The 13,839-nt window shown below is 33.4% G+C and overlaps 1 protein-coding gene across 1 annotated transcript; it reads left to right on the plus strand.

Annotated features, from left to right (window-relative positions):
• Positions 1-672: 672 nt before the first annotated feature.
• LOC132054361 (chromatin modification-related protein vid21-like) lies at positions 673-4,147 on the plus strand. Its single transcript, XM_059446392.1, has 2 exons — positions 673-1,055; positions 3,305-4,147. Exons 1-2 carry the CDS (start codon positions 891-893, stop codon positions 3,812-3,814), a joined length of 675 nt encoding a protein of 224 aa, XP_059302375.1. The 5' UTR covers positions 673-890; the 3' UTR covers positions 3,815-4,147.
• The last annotated feature ends 9,692 nt before the right edge of the window (positions 4,148-13,839 follow it).

Genomic DNA, 13,839 nt, shown 5'->3' on the forward strand with positions numbered 1-13,839 from the left:
TTTAAATTTGCACCAACAATCTCCTTAACATTTATGAATGATTATCTGAGATCTATTAGAGAAAATTTTAATGGAAAACAAATCCCTAAAGAGAAATAAGAGTGGAGGTGAGAACCTGACTTGAAGTTTATTTTTCCATTCAAGTTGTGGACTTTGCTGGAGTAATATTTTGAAATGAACATGGTATCCACAACAATTTAATCTTGACCTTTAAAAAGTTGCTGAACACGTGGCAATATCCCAAGAGCCCATTGAGAATTACCGGACGAATCATTACTGGAGGGGATCCTTTCCCCACAAAATCAGCCCATTGATGTAATTAATTCAAGGGTAAAATGGAAAAAAGCTATTTAATTTTATTTTGGATAAATAAAACGACAAATATTTTGAGATAAATATTTTAGTAAGGACGACAAATATTTTGAGATGGAGGGAGTATAAGTTGCATCTTTTCTCATATCAATTTGGTGAGAAAATACATCTTAAAATGTTAGTCAAAGACTCAAAATTCATGCAGTTTGAATTTCGGGAAGCGAAAGTGTTACATAAATTGAGAATGTGTAATAACCAACCAAAATGAAAAAAACAATGTGAAGACTAACGAAGAAGTCTCCCCGCCGCAGAAGGTTATTCCCACCCAATAAAACATTATGTGTTCCCCTTGCATGTTTTATTCCCTTCAAACATCTTTGTGATAATTAATTCTCTCATCTCTATTAATTACATCATTGCCTTTTTCCTCTCTTTCCAATCGTCTCGCTCAACAAGGCCTAATTATTAACCCAAAGGATATTAATTATATTCTCTCGATCGATCAATCGGTAATTTAATTTTCTGATCATCTGAAAAATATATAACGAATAAATCCATTGTTTAAATCATCTTAAAAAATGGGAGCATGTGCAAGCAAACCTAAGGTCTTGGAGGGTACCGCTCCTGGAAATGAAAAATCAGATTTGGCGAGAGAAGACATGAAGAACAATAATAAGGAAGAAGGAATTGTGGGTGATGATGTTGCCAATAAGCCCCACTCTCTCAGTAATTTGTTCAAGGAGGTATATATTCTTAATACATTAATTATCACCACTTTATATCTCTGTATATATAATATATACTCCCTCCGTTCCAATTTAAGTGTCTTAGTTTGACTAAGCACAGGTTTTAAGAAATAAAGAGATACTTTAATCTTGTGGTCCTAAATTAAAGATGTCTCTAATGTACTAAAATGTCATTTGAATCATGCGGTTTTAAACTTGCCATGTATGGTGTTTGAATTCTGAACTTACTAAATATAGAAAGAGAAACTCTTTTTGGGACTGACCAAAATTAAACAATAAATGCACGCATAATAATCGTACTGTTGCATGCATTGTGATCTTCTATCTGTCCTTTTCTTGGCTACATTTTTAGTTTTGTTTTAGAAGGCTTTATAAAGCTGGAACATATATGTGAGAGTCGGAATGGAACTCTTTCAACTTTTCACATATTGTCAATGCAACTACTTTGATATTAATGTAGTTTTTCAATCTTAAAAGAAAGCTATGTATTTTCTTGGATCTAAAATGCTTGACATGTTCGAGAAGCTAGCAACTATCACCCTATTGGTTAAAACTTGCCCGTAGAAACTTCCGTTATTTGATTTACTTGCCTGGCATTGTTATGCTACTTGGAATTAAGGCCACAAATGTTTTTGTTAAGAAGTCCAAATTATTGCCTTTGATATTTGCTATTATTGCGATTAATACAAATATATATGATCACTTAGCGAAGAATATCCAACCTCGGTAGACTTAGCCTATTCAACCTCGGTAGACTTAGCCCCTATGTTTACGTGAAGTCAATAGAAATGACATATGTTTGTACATAATATTTTTTCACCTAAGCATAATTAATTAATATATATTCATACTTTACTAAATCACTTAATCATAATATCTTGCTATGATTTGGTGTAAAATCGGGTTCGACTAACTTTTTACTGTTTGTTGGATTCACATCTAAATTTTAGCTTGTATTTTTTATTTTATTTTGAACTATAAAATCTTATTACCACCAACAACGAACAGAAAAAGCACAAGCTAAAGAGCACTGAAACTCTTAACCACCTTCTAGGAAGGTGTCAAGAGAAGCAAGCCTCAAAGAGAACTAAGTACAAAGAGCCTCAAGAAATCCTATACATTTGCTAGCCTGATTCGATCCTACAAACTATCCTTTCCTTTATCTGATGCACTACAAAACTAGTATTCACAGTAAGTTCCTTAAATATTTTCCAGTTTCTAGCTTGTATTTATAACGGCCAGTCATTAGCTAATAGGAGAAAGCTATATTGCCTCTTGGTAGACGCCATTTCTTGCACCAACATAGTACTCCCTGAGTCCCTTCAGGTTCATTTTAGATGGAGTGTTTGGTCATGAAGTTTGAAAAATAAAGAAAGACATATAGAAATATAAAAAAAATATAACTTATCATTTTAAATAGGGAAAAGGGTCAAAAATACCCCTCTACTTTGAAAAAAGGGTTAAAAATATCCTCCGAACTTATTTTGGGTCAAAAATACCCCTCCCGTCCTTAAAGTTTTCAAATATACCCCTGCCTTGACGGAAATTATTCGCCAAAATAACCCGAAATCATTCTTTAAACCCGCTCCATCATTTAAACCCGACCGAACTAAATAATAACCCATAAGATCCCCTTATTCCCCCAATACGTAGGTATGAAGCTTGAGAGAATTGGGGGAATAAGGGGATCTTATGGGTTATTATTTGGTTGGGTCGGGTTTAAATGATGGAGCGGGTTTAAATAATGAATTTGGGTTATTTTGGCGGATAATTTCCGTCAAGGCAGGGGTATATTTGAAAACTTTAAGGACGAGAGGGTATTTTTGACCCAAAATAAGTTTGGAGGATATTTTTAGCCCTTTTTCCAAAGTAGAGGGGTATTTTTGACCCTTTTCCCTTTTAAATATGTCATGAGATTCTTGAAACAGACTAAAAATGAAAAAAATATGTCATATAAAGTGGAACAGGTGAAATAGTTTAATTTGCTAGTATATAAAAAAAAAAAAAAATTGCCCCTAAACTATGCAAAATAGAACAGATTTGCCCTGAATTAATAGTCGGGGTCAAATATGCCCTTGCTGGTACTAGTTGAGCTCAATTTTGCCCCTAAACTGTGCGAAATGGAACAAATTTACCCTTATTTTAAACGGTGGAAACTTAGCACACGATGATGCCACGTGTCACACAATTAATTGGTAGTAATTGATAAGTTTCTTTGCATCGAAGTAAGTGTTGATTGGATGCAGAATGAAGAAGGCAAAGGCCCAGAACAAGTGAAAGAGGAGACATCTCAGACCACACAAGCTTCTGAATCCCAGCCAGAAGAAATTGAAAAAGCTGCTGATGCCCATATAAAGACTGAGATAGAAGAAGTTGTATCAAAGACAGAAACACCACAAGCTCAAACTTTTCTTGAAAAGACAACAGATAAAATAAAATCGGAAGAGGAAGTTATAAAACCAGAAACAGAAACTCCCATGGAAAAGAAAGTAGAGGAACTAAAAGAAACAGTGGAGACTCCAACAGAGAAGAAAGTAGAGGAGGTAAAAGAAACAATGGAAACTCCAACAGAGAAAAAAGTAGAGGAAGTAAAAGAAACAGTAGAGATCACTCAAGAAGAGAAGAAAATAGAAGAAAACTCTGAAACAAAATCTGAAGCTCCAGTGGAGAAGAAAATGGAAGAGAAACCAGTTATGGAGGCAAAAAAACCTGTCATTGAAGAAAAGAAATCAGGAAAATTTTGGTGGGACAAGTAAATGGAGATGCTTTGAAGGGCTAACAGTTGGTTCCTTGATTACTTGAAAGTTGAAGGGTGTGGTTAATTTAGATGGTATGATTACTGATTTTCTTATTGAACAAGTTAGGGATGAGCAAGACTTAATATTTCAATATTGATATCATTCATCTCATTATCATACAGTATGATTCATACTGTGTTTTCACCTCGTACACTAGCACATTTGACACAATCTACTTTTAATTTTCTTTATCAGTAACAAAACTATGTTTTATTCATGTTCACCATTCATGAAGTTAAATTTATACTTTAGTGGATATAAAAAGTGAAAGAGAGGGTGAGTTGCAATTTATTCGACTTTAATAATTTTAATTTTTTAAATTTTTTTCTTAAAATTTTGTGTCGGATCGAACTAATCAAATAAAGTAAAACGGAGGAGTAGTTCTTATCACAATTTATAAGCTTTTAAGAATTCTTTAACAAAATCTTTTCAAGTTTCAATTGCGATGTTTTTATAAATTGTAGATGGGAACAGATATAAAACAACAAATATAACTGCAGTGAAAATATAAAAAGAACACAACAATTTTGTTATATTGGTTTGACATAAGTGTTGAGCCTATGTGTAGTTCCCTCGACTCTCAAGTGCTTTTATATTTTTCTTGATTACTCCGTCACAAGCAAGTTTTGACACTATCATCACGAACATGCAATTTTTCCTCTATCACCATGAAGCAATCTTCGGTGCTTCAATCATTCCTTGTACATCCTCTTTCATGTAGTTTTTAACATAGCTTCCTTACTATTGTATTTCCTTTCGATACTTAATTTCGAGCTGAGGGTCTATCGGAAACAATTTCTCTACTTTCACAAGGCAGGCGTAAGGCTGCGTACACACAACCCTCACCAGGCCCCACTTAGCTTATGCATTGGGTATGTTGTCGTTGTTGTACCTTTGGGAGAAAGATATTCGGGTTGTACATGAATTTATCCATCAAAATGTGAGATTTACAGAGCTATGTAAAAATAAGTCTGTATTCTCACAGAGATATGCAAAAATAAGTCTATATTTAAATAACTCACAATACTATTCCACTTTCAAAATATAACAACAAAATCTTTAGAAATATGTACAACCCCAACAATCCCACAAATTAAAACTAGGGATTTTGGAAATCTTCCTTTGTGATCTTTCTTCTTATCTTCTCTTTCTTTATTTTTTCTCTTTTCACAAATCCTAGTTATCGTTGTCCCCATCCCAACCCCCATTCTTCATCACCGGATTCTACCTGTTTGTTGTTGTTCGCCGAAAAATTGATAGAGTTTTTTTGTTGCGGTTGCTCCTTCCCTGGAGTTTTGGCAGTATTCATTGTACACTTTGTATGTAACTATATATAATAGATTATATATAGTATGTATGTTAATGTATACGTAGGACATATACTTACATACACATGAAATACAATTATATACATGTGGCATACATAGTATATATCACTTGTATGTCACTGTATACCGGGTGTACGTTGTATGTGTTGACACTCAATTTTTACCCTCCCTCTTCCAGTTCACTTCCTCGAGCTTCTAATTTAATAATTACCTTATTTTTTTACTATTATAAATATTATTGTTATTATTGTTATCCTTTTATTATTCATGCTACATTTTTATTATCAATGTTACTACTATTACTTTACACTTTTTTTTTTTTTAAATGAATGATTGTCATTACGTTATTTCTATACTTATTAATTAGCTATAAGTCGATACATCATATGCTAAATCATTAATATTAGTATTTTATTTTCTACATATTAATTCCTTTGACATATATATACATCTTAAGGAGAAATATTTACGAAACGTGACGATAGTTTTATATTTACAAAACATAACATTACAAATCCTATACAAAACATGCTTTATATTTAAAAAAAAAAAAATTAAATTATTTTTTATTTTTTAAAAATCATTTTTTAAAAAAATATTTTTTTAAAAAAAATATTTTTTTTAAATTTATTTTTATTTTTTTAAAAAATTAATATTTTTTTTTTTGCTCAAAAACTTATGTATGAAAGTTGTATGAAATGTGTATATCTCGCTCAAGACTTAAAAAGTTTGCTCAAAATTTAGTGTATGAAAAATGTATGAAATGTGTATATCTCGTTCAAGGCTTAAAAAATCCGCTCAAAATTGTGTGTATGAAAACAATATGAAATTTGTATCTTGCTCATGTCTTAAAATTTCGCTCACATTTTCATGTATAAAGTTCATGTTAGATTTACGTAAAATTAATACAACTACAACAACATTGTAACAATTTTCATACAATATTCAAGGCTTAAAGTTTTCGCTCAAAATTTTGTATATGAAAATTATATTAAAAATTTTGCTCACACATACACATTTCATACAACTTTTATACATAGAAATATGAGGTAATTTTTTAAGCCATTGAGCAAAAAAAAAAAAAAAAAATATTTAAAAAATATATATAAAAATTATTTTTAAAAAAAATAAAAATATTTTTTAAAAAAAAATTTTTTTTATAAAAAATATATATATTTTACGGAAAAAAAAAAAAAAACGAAAAATATATGAAAATCCGTCATGTTTTGTAATATATCGTTATGTTTTGTAAATAAGGAAAACTATCGTTACGTTTCGTAAATATTTCTCCTTAACATGTATATATACGTAGTTTGTACTAGTTATTATTAAGAGCCCAACTTATTTTTTTGGCTTATAAACTGTTTTCAGCTTATAAGTTGCTTTAGATAAGGTAAGCCAAATGGACTCAATTATTTTTTTGGGCTTATTTTAAATACAAAATGACTTTAAAATTTTGGGCCAAATAAACACTCAAAAAAAAAATTTTTTAATTTGTTTTCAAGAACTTATAAGCCAATCCAAACGGGCTCTAAGTTAGAAGCTAAAGAAGTGTAAGGAAGAAGGATTAAATCCCAATCAGATGGCCCAAACGACCAGCCCAATCCAATAACACATACACATTTTAACATCTTTCCAATTCCTCTAAACCTAATTCCTAAACGAGCAGCCACACCTTCCCTCTGTTCCCATTCTTCTCTTAGGACAAAAGTCCAACTCTTCTCAGCCCTTTCAGAAGATTGTTTCTCCATTTTGGTGTAAATGTTTGAATCCTCTCTCCTTCCTCTTTAACTCTCTCATCAAAAGTCAGAGATCATTGAAGAGTATCTCTGCAAAAATCACAAGATTCTTTGAAATCCCACATGAAGACAAACGAACGGTGAAACTTTTTCGTCCTTGCCTGCTGCAACTTCTGCCATGACCAACGGCTAAATCCAAATGGCTATTTGAAACTCTATTTCGATTTTCCGCGCATTCGACCCTAGCCCTAGTTTCTATCTATAAATACTTTCTCATATCAGTAGCCGCAGAGGGGGGAACATCTGAGAACACCTTGAATCTCATGACCCACGGCTGAACAACGTAAAACACTATTTTTACTCTAAAACACTAGTTTTCTTCAATTTCTTACTCTGTCTCTGTTGGCTTTGAGCCATAGCAGAGATTCTGTAGTGTTGTTCGTGAAAAGAGAGTACATCTGAGGCCCCGACGTCCCTATTCACTGCACCCACAAGAGTATCCGACCCTGTTCTTCTTTCTTTGCTATCAAGATAGCATATTATGTTGTAGAAAAATCATGTCTTTAGTTTTCGATATATCCATGTCATGTAAGTTTGGATTCCAGAAATGTGTTTAAGCTTTCTGTGTTCGTTTCGGAATCTGAGTATGAAATCATATAGTATGTATTTTATGTGATTTGGGTCATATTTGGTTTAGTAGATTATTAATTCTTCTCATGAATAATATTACTTGGTTATTTTCCAGAAATTTTCTTCAAGTTTGTGCTTCATTTATCAGTGGTTAAGTCTATGTATAGTTAAGTTGAAAACTTAAGATGGAACATTTTTTATTAATGTGAAATTAGAGGTCATTGCTATAGGTACAGTCCATTAGTACGCATCTGAAGGTCTCTTTTGGTATTTGGGGCACTTTTTACCTCTACTCAAATTAAAGTTGTAGGAATCATGCCTATAAAAATATTCATATATAAATATACTGTACTCCATCTCTCTGGCTAATAATATCCTTTGTTGCTTAGCAACCATGCTTTAGAACAATTCGTCAATGAGAATGCTATTTTTGTTTTAACCTGAGTTGTGCCTTTTGTTCTCATAATGCTGATCTGGAAACTATTAACTTACCTTATGCTAAGTTGTAGAAGCATGCTTTTAAACTCACCCTTCTCATAGAAATCATGTTGCAGACTCATTTTCTTACATGTACCATGTCTATAGGATTAATAAATTGCTCAATAAAATGAGAATATTGGGTGTTGTTCGTTTCTTTTAACATGTTATTTAATATTTAAACAATAGGACTATCGTATTTTCTGTTTCGGTAATTCCAAAATGAACTGTATGAGAATTCTTGGGGGTCACATTCTAATGACTTTACTTTGTCTATTTATTATCATATTAAAATCTGCTTCTTGTTCCTAATCTTTTCTTTTTTACTTTGGTTCGCATGATAACACCGGAGCCGAAGAGTTTCACTTTGATACTCAACGACACCGCTACCACATGGAGTCCGTTCAGCGTTATTCTTCCCGGTCTTGCATTATTCAGACAGCAAATTATGAAGGATTTTTATTCTTCTACTGAACTCAATCATGGCTATTGTTTCGTCATGTTATTACTGTTTACTTCACTTGATTGTTAATGTGGCTAACATCTTCAATTTTTGGTTACCACTAGTAGGACTTAGAATTGTCATACAGTCAATACTATACTTTTAAGTCCAAGATTTTTAACTGACTTCAGCATACTCTAAAGACCACACTTTAAACCCGAATTTTTAGATACAAACATCTCAAAAAGTTCAATACATTTAGCAAATAGGTTTAGTCATTTTTTCAGATCACCTTTGGACCTTTGCCTTTAAATACAAAATGGAGACTTTACAAGACTTATCAAATACGTTTTACTTCATAAATCAAGTTCTTAACTGGTATACATGTCTTTACGTGCTCACTTGTTTTTACTGAAAACTAAATTATCGAAACACTAGCCTTTTTGATTAACTCTAAGTCCGGCCGGTTAACGGATCTTAAAGGATGCTTAACACCTTCCTTTTAGATTAATTAAACTCTTACCTAGAATCTCTAAGTTTAATAGACCTTAAAACGGAGTTAACTTTATACATGTACTTTATATAACTTTAGGTGTCCTAATTCACCATAATAATTAGGTGGCGACTCCTTAACTTTAATTAACCCCGAAATTACCTGAATGTTGTAAATCATTTTGACTCCGGTTAAAATGGGATATAACAGTACGTATGCCACGTGATACACGTGAAACACATACATCATACATGTGATACGTCATTCGACCACCAGACCACCATCAGAAACCATCATAATGACCCCTCATTCCACCACAACAAAGCAAAAACCATTTCCATTTAAAAAGGAAAAAGAATTGATTTCGGCCAGATCTCTCCACTAATATATTTTAGATCTTGGAGCAAACCCAGAAGTTTCGAAAGTCAAGAATGCGGTTTCAGTTTTTCTGGTGTTAATCTGGGTTTCACTCCAGAATTCTGATCTCGAATCACACAAATATCTTGGTTCAACACATATTCAACCACAATTCACAAATTTTACAAAAATCAAACCCCATATGAATGAGAATGAAGATTTGGAATAGACATGAGAAAGAGAGAGAGAGGGAGAGACAAAATGGAGAAGATTGAGAGGGATATCAAATTTGGAGCTTAAAATGGAGGTATACTTATTTTCTTAACGGAAAAGGGCCAAATATACCCCTGTACTATCAGAAAATGGCCAAATATACCCCTCATTGTACTTTGAGTCTAAATATACCCCTACCGTTATATTTTGGGTCTAAATATACCCCTGTCATTATGCTTTGGCATGTATACACCCTCCATTTTAACGGAAAGACACGTGTCATCATCCTATTCGTCTATTTTAAATTATCTCTTAATTAATTAAAATTCAACTCATAACCCGGTATTCAATTAAGAAACCATACCCATACCCGAAAAATTAAGGCAAGCTTCTTCAATGGCTAGAATTCTCCTTATTCCGGTGGATCATTTCAGCCACACGGAATAAGGAGAATTTCAGCTATTGAAATTTCTCCTTGGCTGAAATATGAAATACCCATACCCATTGAAGATTGAAAAAACATACACAGAGGGCAGTTTGGTGTTTGCTAAATCTTTCATTAGTTGGATGTGGGTCCATAAACAAAGTTAGTTTTCCTTTTTCTGACTGTGATCAATGTATTCGTTTAAAGTTTAAGCTTATTCATGTGGTTAAAAAAAACTGGTATTTGAGTGATCTAGAGCTTTCACTCAATTTAGGACTCTTCATCAGTGGAATTTATGCAGAAGACTGCATTTTTGAAGATCAAACTATAAAGTTCCGTGGTAAGAGGAACGAATTTCAATATCGGATGGCACACTATTTGATATTTCAGCTAAGCAGAATGGCTAAAATTCTCCTTATGTCGGTATGGGTATGGCTGAAATTATCCACCGGAATAAGGAGAATTCTAGCCATTGAAGAAGCTTGCCTCAATTTTCCGGGTATGGGTATGGTTTCTTAATTGGATATCGGTGTTATGGGTTAAATTTTAATTAATTAGGAGATAATTTAAAATAGACGAATAAGATAATGATACATGTCTCTCCGTTAAAATGGAGGGTATATACGTGCCAAAGTATAATGATAGGAGTATATTTAGATCCAAAGTACAACGAGGGGTATATTTGGCCTTTTTTTGATAGTACAGGGGTATATTTGGCTCTTCTCCGTTTTCTTAAAGAGCTATGTTTTGAAAATCATTGCTAAGCAGGGTAGTTATCTGAAAGTGTCTGTAGAAATAATCTCTATGTTTCAATTCGTTTGTCTTACTTTCCTTTTTAATCCGTTTAATGTCTTTTTTTTCTTTTTCCGCAACTTTCTAATTCTAACTTTCCACATGACATGCTTAAGACTATAAAATTAAAGGAAATTTTGGTATATTCTACATATCTTTAGATTAAGACAAGAGTGTCTCTTTTCTTTTTTGGTAACTTTTTAGTTTCAACTTTACACATGATATGCTTAAGACTATAAAATTAAAAGACATTTTGGTATATTGTACATATCTTTAGATTAAGACCACATGATTTAATTTTTTTTTTTTAAACTCTATGTCAAATCAAAATCAGACAAACAAATTGAAACAAAGAGAATAGTAATTAAGAGTTCTATAACATTAAAGAGTGTAAAATTTACATTATTGAATTATTAATTTCTAACCTTGGGTGCCCATCAACCATGGCTGGGCTAACTTTTTTTTAACACTACTCTGAGCAAGCTGAGAAGAGATGCTGAGAAAATTGATTTTAGTATGATGAAAGGATATAATCGGAGAGTTTTTGGATGAACACATACCGATTTGGCTAAAAGCCACATATAAGATGTGGTGGCTTTCAAAACACGTGGATTGAAATAAGAATAGGGCATAAAATCTAAAATGACAAAAATACCCTTTAGTATAATAGTGGGAATAGACCGAAGCAGGTGTGTCGATCCACTAAAATGCAATAAGAAAAATAAGGAAGCTAAGAGGATTCTTCATTCATACTCTCCAAAAGGAGCTCAGCTCAATACAAATAGCGTGTAAACTTGCCCAAAAGGGCATGGACCTAAAGTGTAGGAAAATACTAAGCAGGCTAAATGTAATTAGCCTAACTATTATTCAAAAACTAAAGGGACTAAACCGTAATAACCAATGGGCTAAACCATAAAGGGACAAAGTATACAACTAACTCATTATAACAGCCATGTACTCCTCCGTAATCTTAAAGTACACCCCTCTGATGCACACTTTAGCCTTCTCAAAACCAGAACACATCAAAGATAATTGTTAAAAACATACCTGAAATATCACTTTTTTGCAAGTTTTCTACCTGGACTATCATGTGTTTGCGTTTCCTACTTGAACTATCACCCACTATTTATCAAAACACACCTCAAAGTTAGTGAGTCAAGATGAAATTTTATGGGCAAATTAAGTTATCACGTGCTTTATGGCGATTGTACTCAAACACTTGGTTTAGTCAACTTCGAGGTGTGTTCTGATAAATAGTTGCGACTAGGGATGTCAATGGGACGGTTCGGTCGCTATTTTTAAAAAATTATGCCATCACAATTCTTCGGTTATGTCATGTCGTATAACCAAAGTTAGACTTTTCGAAACCGTCCTATCATCTCAGTTTTTCTTCGGTATGGGTACGATTCGGTTAGTTTTCGGTTATTTACTTTTAAAGCGTCATCTAAGAATACACCATTATTAAAAATGTGACGACCCAAACCTCCACAAACCTATTTGTAGTACACCATCAAATAAAGTTGCTTCTTGTTTCTTCTGAAATATTTAATGTAAAAACTATTGAAAAAAACTACACAAAGTAACTAAACAGAAATGTGTTATATCAATTAGCAAGATCCAACAATGATGGCATCATCGTGACGTGAATCCCTCACTGATTGACGAGAGAGAACAGTAATGTCACGACCCAACTAGAGGGCCATGACGGGTACCCGGAGCTGGCTACCGAGCACCACTTATCATGCTAACTATCACACCCATCCTGAATAGATATAGCTTCTCAAAGACATATTTACTGAGATATGATCACCAAACATCTCCCAAGAACATGCATATATACATAGGCCCATAAGGCTACAAAATGATGTACAAAGTATATGCTAAAGAGGTCATATAACATCTATTACCCATACATAGCATCTATTACCCACACATGGGTATCTACGAGCCTCTAACTGAAATACTGAAATCATAGGGACAGGACAGGACCCCGCCATTCCCTAATATGTACACAAAAGAACATACTATGTACACAAAAGAATATACCAAGAAGTGGCAACTCCGGGGTAGTGGAGTGCTCCTGTAAGTTTGCTGAGTAAACTCCTAGATATCCGGTCTGTCTCCCTATCTACCTGTGGGCATGAACGCAACGTCCATAAAAGAAAGGACGTCAGTACGAACAATGTACTGAGTATGTAAGGCATGTACAATAACATAATAGAGAAATAAAAGAACATAAATAAAGAGATAACACAACCGATTGCCTCTTGGGCGGAATCATGCATGCTAACTTTTACAACAAAATAACATCATATCATATATACATATATATAAGCTGCCCGACCACGTAGGTACGGTGTGATCATTGTTAACCCGCGTCGGGGGTAACATCTCAAGCCGCCCACTAGTGGTGTTTGGCCGGCCAATTAGGCACGGTGTAATCATCATCATAGCCTCCCACTTACACCTAGCGTAGTGGTGTCTGTTGGGCCAATTAGGCACGCTGTGATCATACATGAAAATAACATAAAGCATGCATGAGAGCCCAAGTGAAAGCTACAACTCTATCGGAGTAACGTAAGGTCGGTAACCTCCGATTATGTTATGGAATAATCATCATCGCTATGTACCACCTTGAAAGAACTAATATCATGAGGTGAGACAACAATAAGAAATAAAATCAATGAAATCATAAAGATAGGATTATCAAGCTCATGATAGCATCATTATCATCATCATTATCATAGAACATATCTCATCTCTATCTCATAATAAGCTCTTAAGAATCTTTAACTTTCATCTTTTGGGGTGTAAGAAGGTCGTGGAATAATAGAAAGGAAATCATAATATAGAAGTCATGCCTTTGAAAGAAGGGACTAGCCTTACATACCTTTACGTCTCCTTAACGACTAAGCGTTCTCCTTCCAAGCTCACAACTCTACATTCAAGAGAATTCGTACTACATTAGATCATTTGAATCATGCTTAAGTCTAATCTAAAGCGACTAAGAGCTAACGAAAATTTAAAGCATTTCCTTTGTTTCAACAACTTCCTCCATATAATAAACAACTCCCAAAATAGAATAAGA

The sequence above is a fragment of the Lycium ferocissimum genome, chromosome 4 (assembly GCF_029784015.1).
Source record: "Lycium ferocissimum isolate CSIRO_LF1 chromosome 4, AGI_CSIRO_Lferr_CH_V1, whole genome shotgun sequence".
NCBI lineage: Eukaryota > Viridiplantae > Streptophyta > Magnoliopsida > Solanales > Solanaceae > Lycium > Lycium ferocissimum.